Source organism: Limanda limanda, chromosome 14, assembly GCF_963576545.1.
Source record: "Limanda limanda chromosome 14, fLimLim1.1, whole genome shotgun sequence".
In the NCBI taxonomy this organism is placed as follows: domain Eukaryota; kingdom Metazoa; phylum Chordata; class Actinopteri; order Pleuronectiformes; family Pleuronectidae; genus Limanda; species Limanda limanda.
In genome coordinates this window covers 15,780,240-15,788,438 of record NC_083649.1, presented here as the reverse complement: position 1 = coordinate 15,788,438, position 8,199 = coordinate 15,780,240, and the positions used below count along the sequence as shown (strand labels likewise).

At 43.3% G+C, this 8,199-nt stretch overlaps 1 protein-coding gene across 1 annotated transcript in view; it reads right to left on the bottom strand.

Annotated features, from left to right (window-relative positions):
• Positions 1-7,275: 7,275 nt before the first annotated feature.
• Positions 7,276-8,199, bottom strand: part of LOC133019552 (disks large homolog 4-like) — an 84,524-nt gene continuing 83,600 nt past the window's right edge. The window contains exon 24 of the mRNA XM_061086076.1: positions 7,276-7,382. Within this exon, the coding sequence (XP_060942059.1) occupies positions 7,276-7,382 (107 nt within the window). The remainder of the gene's footprint in view (positions 7,383-8,199) is intronic.

Genomic DNA, 8,199 nt, shown 5'->3' with positions numbered 1-8,199 from the left:
ATGACCTGATGAGCCGGAGAGCGAGAGGAGGGGATGGAGAGTGGAGGAGTGGGAGATGCAGCAGGCGGAAATGAATAATAAAACACGAACATCGAAGTATCTGTGTTTGATCCTCTTCTCCGGGCTGCAGCTGTCATGTTGTAATGAAGCTAACAAATGATGCTGACAACCTCCTGTGTGGAGTCGGTCGTTGGGTAGACTGATTGAAATGTCTCGGTAAAGTCGAAGAATAACAGTATCTGTTGCTTTTTAGAAACTGAACATGTCCTCTGTGTAATCATCCTGGATTCTCAGGATTACCTTGACCAAATAATTTAGTCTCTGCAGGAGAATATAGACACACACACCTGACAGCTCAGGCGATGGAAGGATAGAGACATTTAGCAAGTGCAATGAATTCAAATGTGTGTGGAAAAACTTTTACTGTGTGCCACCACTCGTATGAAGGGCAGACAGAGGAGAGTTATAACATTTGTCCGTATCTCCGATCTCTTCAAATCCGCTGCATTCAAAATGCTACACAAACCATTTATGTTAATAAAAGGTGTCACTGTTATCTCTGCAACAGAAAACGGTTTAATCTCAAACACAAACAAGGAGTGAGATGTTATAATTCACCACATTGTGTTGTCACGTAGCTGTAATGTACACTGGGGTCAAAGGTAACAGGATGGAATAAGGTAAAACTAAATAATTTATGATTTTTTTATTTAACAATTTTGAGCATAGCTGTTGTTATGTTACCTGTGTGTGTGTGTGTGTGTGTGTGTGTGTGCATGTACATGTACATGCCTGTGTTTTTGGTTCCATTCATGCATGTGTGTGTATGTTTGTTGAAAAGATTTTTGCTTCCTGTTACAACTAACTCCGACTTGTACCCATTAAGTAGATTCATATTCAGCTAACAGCTAAAGCGTCAGCACCAAAAAACACACTCATACGTTAATAGACAGACAATAAACACAAATTAAATTGGATGAGTTTAACTACAAAGCAGTCAATGCTATAAAAATAAATGAAGTTAAAAAGAAAAACATCCCCTTACCTCAAAATGAAGTGTTTCCCTTTAGAATTAAGGACTACTTACTTATTATGTTTAATAAGGACTAAACTTTGCATGTTTAGAGTTAATCTGGTGATTTCTAATTTGTCCCTGATTGGAGGAAATGGAAGTGTTCCATATAACCCATGTTACAACCTCTCCTTCATATTTGAGAAGGCCTCAGCACTTAAGGTGATCGTGTTGAGTGGTGCGTAACGTTCAGGGAGGACTGATGCTTGGAACAGCTCAGGTCCCTTCAGGTCCGCTGGTCATATTGGCTTTGAGTTGTGTGAAGGGTTTGTGTTGTAGTGTAACGCTCACTGCTTCTCCCGGGCGGTATATCCAAGTGAATGAGTTTCTTTGAACGCTTTGAGATAATTCTGGGTTGAGTCTCTTCTTCAACACTCGCGTGGCACACGTGTCAGCTGTTCTTTTCATCTAAATCCCAGCCTGTCACTGCAGCTCTGGACCCCGGCAGCAGGCAGAAAGAGGCATCACTCCATCACCAGCCTGTTGTCAAGCAGGCTGGGAACAATCGCTGGTAATCCTCGCAACTCGACAATCAATGAGATCCCTGCAAGAGCTGTGACGGTGAACACTTGTGCTGCTAATTTCACCGCCAAGAAGGTTACGTTTTCACCCCTGGTTTTTTTATTATTTTGCTTTGTTTGTTTGTAATATTTTCGCAAAAAAACGACTAAATTAATTATCCCGAAACCTTGTGGAAGGATGTGGTATGGCTGGTGGAAGAACCCATTAAATTTTGGTGTGGATCCAGATCGAAGGATGGATTTCTCAGGGAATAACTTGTGGATGTTCATGAAGTAAAAATCTGGATCTAGTGAATTCAAATGTAGTTTCATAAGGGGACATAGAGATACTCACTTTACACTTTTGCAATTCTAGTATTCCTAATTTCTCTGTTTGGTGTGATATGTGGTTCTTAACACTGGCTTGGTTTAATTGACTCATACGGAAGCATTTATTCATACATCATCCTTGTATACAGGAAGTATGCGATGGATTGTTTCTGTGAGATGCAGAGACATGAATGACTGCTGTGATAAAAGAGAGAGTTCATCCAGTGAGTCACTTAATCACGAGGGAATTTGAAGAAACCAAATCACTTTGTCAAATTTTCGGCCTCTCTCTGGGATCCATCTCTGCATTCTTCCACCAGGTCGTGAGTGGCTGCATCAGCCCGGTGTGCGGCACAGACACTTGTCCGCGGCTCAGAGGAGGATAACAGGAACACGCGAGCGGGAGTAGCCCGATGGCTGCGAGGCATTAGCCGTTTGCAGCCTTAAATCCTGTTTCTGTTCAGTGATGGATGTTCTCCCCTCTCTCGGTCTGATCCTTCACGTCACTTTCAGCTGAAATAATACAGCAGAGACCCGCCTGTGGTCAACCAGGTGATTGATGGTTTGCATTTTTTGGAGTGAAACACCACAGCCTCGCAATGACCCTGAACAAGATGAGTGGTTAAGAATTAGATTAGATGAGATGAATATTTTACCTCCTCGCACATTTTCCCCTTTAAGTATGTTTGAGTTGGGAAAATAATCTCATTCCAAGGCTCCGTATCGGCGCAATTCAAACAGGTGTAACATCTCCCGGATTTACACTCACGATTGCTGCAAAAAGCCAATGAACTGGCCAACCAGCAGGTCAGTGAGCAACAGCTAGTTTGGTTTTTCTCTGTAGCAGCGTTAATGTAATTTAAATTTAAAAGACCAATAACTAGTTGTATAAATGTATAAAATGGAAGAAGTAGCACAAAATCCCTTATATCCATCCATCCATCGTGCTTATCCTTTGAGGATCACAGGGAAAGCTGGAACCAATCGCTGCTGACATTGGGTGGAAGACCGGAATAGACCCTGGACAGGTCGCCAGCGTATAAACAACCATTGATATCCACAAACAATTCAGTTTCCAGTTAACCTAACCCCAATCTGCAGGTCTTTGGACTGTGGGAGGAAGCTGGATTACCCAGAGAGAAAACCAGTGCAAACGTGTGGAGAACATGCAAACTCCACACAGAAAGACCAAAGCTGACCCGCGAGTCAAACAGGGAAGAACTCATGCTGTGAGGCGACAGTGCTAAGCACCGCATCACAGGACGTCCCTTCATGATGATTTAACAGAACTGTAACGAAACAGCACCAGAGAAAACAGCGGATCCTGCTCTCTCTCTCTCTCTCTCTCTCTCTCTCTCTCTCTCTCTCCTCCTTTTCACCCACCTTTCCTCTCTCCACCATTTCTTTCTCCAGGAGGTTACTCCCCGCTAAAAAGGGAGGTTTTACTCTCCACAACCAACTGCTTGCTCATTATGGGAACTCTATAATTTTCTGCGTCTTTTTTGAGATAATATGTTTTGATTTGGCGCTGTACAAACACAATTTAATTGCATATGGCAAAATTAGATGCAGGTTTCTCGGCATTAAACAAGTTTGATCTTGTGCGTGTGTGGTACCTGGATCAAGCTTATATTTTCAATTGAATGCTAGAATGTGCCTTACTGGAAGTCGGGGGGGGGGGAGCAATTACAGAGGCAGACTCATGTCAGCCTTGTACAAAGCCACAATATCTTCGTGTTGACATAAACACACACACAATAGCATAACATGAAATCAAAAGGAAAGGAAATGGTTCCCCCTGATGAGAGGAGGAGAGGTGTGGGGGGGGGGGGGGGGTGAGCAGCAAATAAAATCCAGAGCAAGTATGTGTGCAGCTGAGAGCAGCTTCTGTAAGAGTCTGGAGCTGGAATAGAGAGAGAGAGAGAGAGAGAGAGAGAGAGAGAGAGAGAGAGAGAGAGAGAGAGAGAGAGCTAAAGAGAGAGAGAGCGCCCTCTCCTGGTCGTACTGCTCTTTTCCTGCAGTCGTCCACTGTGGAACTGGAACACATGAAGTCATCACCACAGTCGAAAGAAAAAAACCAGACCGCTGAGTCCACTTTCAGAAAGCATTTTTAAATTCGTTTTATTATTTTATAGCTAATTTACAACAAGCGCTTCACTGAACTGGAACATTTTATTTTGCTTGATATTTGTCATCGTTAAATATATTTTTCTGCATCAGTTGTCTCTGTGTAAGTTCGTAATCAGTCTTTTCTGTAAAAAGTCATATATTTTTATAAGGAATATCACACTATGATACGGATGGCTGAGAGAGATATTAAGAAATACATTGAACCGTTCAAAGAAAGAAAACATATTATTCCATTCATGGATGTTTCATCGTGTGTTGTCGTTTCTGTGATTCTCTCAGTGTGTAAATGTAAATGGCTGTGTGGACGTGCTGATATCAGTGTGTGTGTGTGTGTGTGTTTGTGTGTGTGTAGATGTTGTGTGTTTGAGCAGATAAACTGGGCTGTGGCTCGGATGGACTCTGTACCTGCATCGATTCAGCAGTGTGCTGAAGCCACACTCCAACATACCTATTATATTTACAGCATTTCTGGCCGAGACCCATATAGCTCTCTCAATGTGTAAAAAAATTAAATAAATAAAACACATAAAATACACAGACTTGAGATGGAACCAGTGACAGTTCTAAATAAATAATAAACCATGAACAAAAACGGAAATCCAAACTTGTCATTGACAGGCCTCAGCTGAGAGAAGCAAGTGAGCAAAATATAAACAAACAATAAATATGAATACGGTTACTTCCATCGACACTTCCACCTTCACTCTTATAATTCAGGACCAATTATAAGTAAATACAAACACATGCTCATAAACCCTCAGAGTCCTTTTGTTTTCCAGTCACCATCTTTTTCCTGCAGATACCTGTAGCATATAATGCCGTCAGTGCAAACTTCATAAATACTCTTTATAATCTTAGACACATTTATAAACCATCTTCATTGCATAACATCATAGGAGTATTGCAGTACATCTTCAAGTGCGTGTCTCACTCTCGCCCTGGCACACACACGCACACACACACACAGACACACACCATCTATTTATGCATTATACATTATAACCACCATGTGGATGTTATAAAGGATAGATATTTCTCATATGGTATCAGTTATACTCTGTGTACATAACACATGAGCTGTCTTGTCACCCGCACACACAGACGCACACACACAGTTGCACACACACAGTTACACACACACACACAGCTGCATTGTAAATGTGTCTCCCTTCGTTGTCGACGTACTCCAGAACATGTCAGATACTTCAGCTCAAAGCTCTAGAGTGAGGTCTGCTTTACATCGACTGGACTGAACGCTTCACCTGTTTCTCTTTGCTGGGTTAAAATGGGAACGTGAGTAAATCCAACAACCAAACAGTAAATATTACCCAAATAAATCAATGGAATATCGTTTGTAGATGTTGATTTTTACAGACTTAGTCACGTTAGAAATTTTCATAAAAAAGATATATATATATATTTATATTTATATTTATATATATAGGCCATTTATTTGTTAAACATGACTTAGCTTTTTATTTTGTGTGGACACGAAAGAGAGAAAGAAGCAGAGGAAAAAGTGGAAGAGAGAATAAAAGAAGACCTATTCCTCCCACACAGAGGAGTTCCCACACATGGATGTGCACAGACGCGCACACGTACACACAGACGCACACGCACATACACGCCCGCGCAAGCTCTCACAGACACGCACACGCCATGGCTTTTACTGTGGCCACTGGAAACAGTGTGTACGTCTGCAGCTGAGGGATTCTTTTGGAAGAGTGATCGGTGAGTTGGCTGTGGTGCGATGAAGCTAGGAGCTCTGCTGTTTGTGCCTAGAGAGATAACATTCATCCTGGATTCTGACTAGCAGGTCAGAACAGCCATTCCCCCTGCAGAGGAGTGTGCTAGGTTACAGCTGAGGTTACAACTCTGTGTGTGTGTGTGGACAAGAGTGGTTGTGTGTGGTTGTGTGTGTGTGTGTGTGATAGCGTGTTGGTGCGTTGAGTGTGTGTGCATAAGAGAGCAGAGGCTAAACTGGATGTCAGAGCATTACTGTGCTCAGGAATGGCCTCTCATGACCACGTCTCATGACCTCGTATCTCTTCTCGTCTTCTTCTTTCTTGAGACATGCTTAAAAAACTCCTCCACGATAGGGAGGTGGTGAAGAAGAACACAGCCTATTTACTCGCCTTTCTTTTTACCACTTTTTTTTTTTAGTTTTTTTGTCTGATTTTTCCATTGTTTTTCGTCTCCCGTCTCCATTGTCTTCGAGGATGCATGCACAAATTCAGCATATGAGTTTTTTATCATTATATTTATTAGAACTGCTCGTTAAATAATGCCTTGCGATATTCAACAGGGGTGACTGAGCACGTGTCAGCCTTGGTCACTACAGTGAAATTTCTGAGTTCACGCCCCCAGAACCGAGAGGAGATTCCTGTTCCCAGTCGCCCCCCCACCCCGCTCCTGTCGTGAAACAAGGCAGAGCTGACAGGAGGAGGAGGAGAGAAAGCCAGGAGCTGATATAAAAAGGGTGGCCAGTGTCTTTTTGGGGCACCTCCATCTCAGCCATGGGCGCGTGGAGGTGTTTTCAGCGTGAGACAGCCGAGGGATGGGGAGGTTGAGGTGGTGCTAATACTACCTCGGTGTCAGTCCCTGCTGCGTCACCCTCTACTCTCTTTCAAGCCCTGCTCAGACCTAACGTCTCGTGTGTCCAGCAGGTATAACGTTTATAGATGCAGATGACATGAACTGCAGCTCACAAATGGCATCAAAATACATCAGAAATCTCTCAAGCTGTGATTTATAATTTGATTCATATTTGATTTTAAACTGTTTGAAACCAAAAAAAACACGCTAAAATTGTTTGGCATCGCTAAATAACCCTCGTTCAGGATGTTTACATCCCCAGTTTTGGGTGCACAGCTGTACCAAGATGCATTTTAATGCTAAATGTGAAACAGGACCTCATTAAATACTGATTTAGTCTTTTCTTTGTCGAATAACACGTAGCTGTGTTCACGTCTGTCTCCGAGTCTCTTTTTTTGGTATCGTTCTTCCCCTCGCTGTGTCCCTTCCTGTGTTTGTCTCTGTTTCTGTGTTTGTCTTGGTATGCATTTGTCTCTCTGTGTCATTCTCAGTGATTTGCCTGAGCACTGACTTTGCTGGAGGACAGACAGGCAGGCAGGCGAGGCTGGCTTGGCTGTGAGGGTGAAGGGTGGTGTCAGGTCGGTGGTTGGTGGAGGGAAGGCCGGCCTGGCGGGGCGGGGCGGGGTGGGGCGGGGCGGGGGTGCAGCATCACAGCCTCTCCCGAGTAGGGATCCAGATGTAAGGCCCTGATTGCTCCTCGATCACTGTCTTTACTTTGTGATAGACCTCTTCAAAGCTGTCCCCTTCCACGACAGCTGCAGCAGGATGTGTCGGGGAGGGAGAGACAATAGAAGAGGAGAGGGGAGGGGGGGTGGGGGGGGGGGGTGGTGGCACAGGCAGCGGCAAAACAAAGAGAAAAGAGAGACAGCAGGAAACATTCAGGAAGAGGGGAGGGGGGGTGTGGGCAGAAAGAGATGGAAGTTTGTCAGATGTGTTTGCAAGACGTTGGGAGGAATAATCAGTTAAGATGCATAATGAATATTCGCTTTGATCATCTGTGCAAATCGGTATTGTGTAAAAAATCGCAAATGTTATACAAAAGGCACATTCCCATGATGCATGTGTGCCTACAAAGTGTCTTACACATTTATTCCGTCTCACAGGTTTTCTTTTAGTGGCTGATAAAATGTCACACGTGGCAGCTGCTCATGATCTCTGCGCCGGATTTGTCACAGAAACCTGACGTTCATTTCCTGGCGACTGCTGTGATTTGCCCTAAATGTGTCTCTTAAATGTTTCAACAAAAAACAAAAATCCCGGAGTCCGCCAGGAACACGTTCATTTTCCCGTTTAACTCCTTCAGCAATAGCCGGGATATGTAAATGTGGAGCTCGTCCATGTGGAGGAGGGATTTCTTTGCATTTGCATTTGTGAAAAAATGATACACATAATGTGTTTTTTTTATTTATCCACATTCGTATTGAGATAACTGTTGAAGTCTGGACCATAAACACCTGCAAAAAGTATCTCTGTTTGTGTTTTGTGTGGAGAGATGCTCGATTGGTTTGGACTTGTGTGATAAATGGAAGTTGTTGGACTGTTAAAAGCGAGTGGAAGATGGAGTTTTGGCCT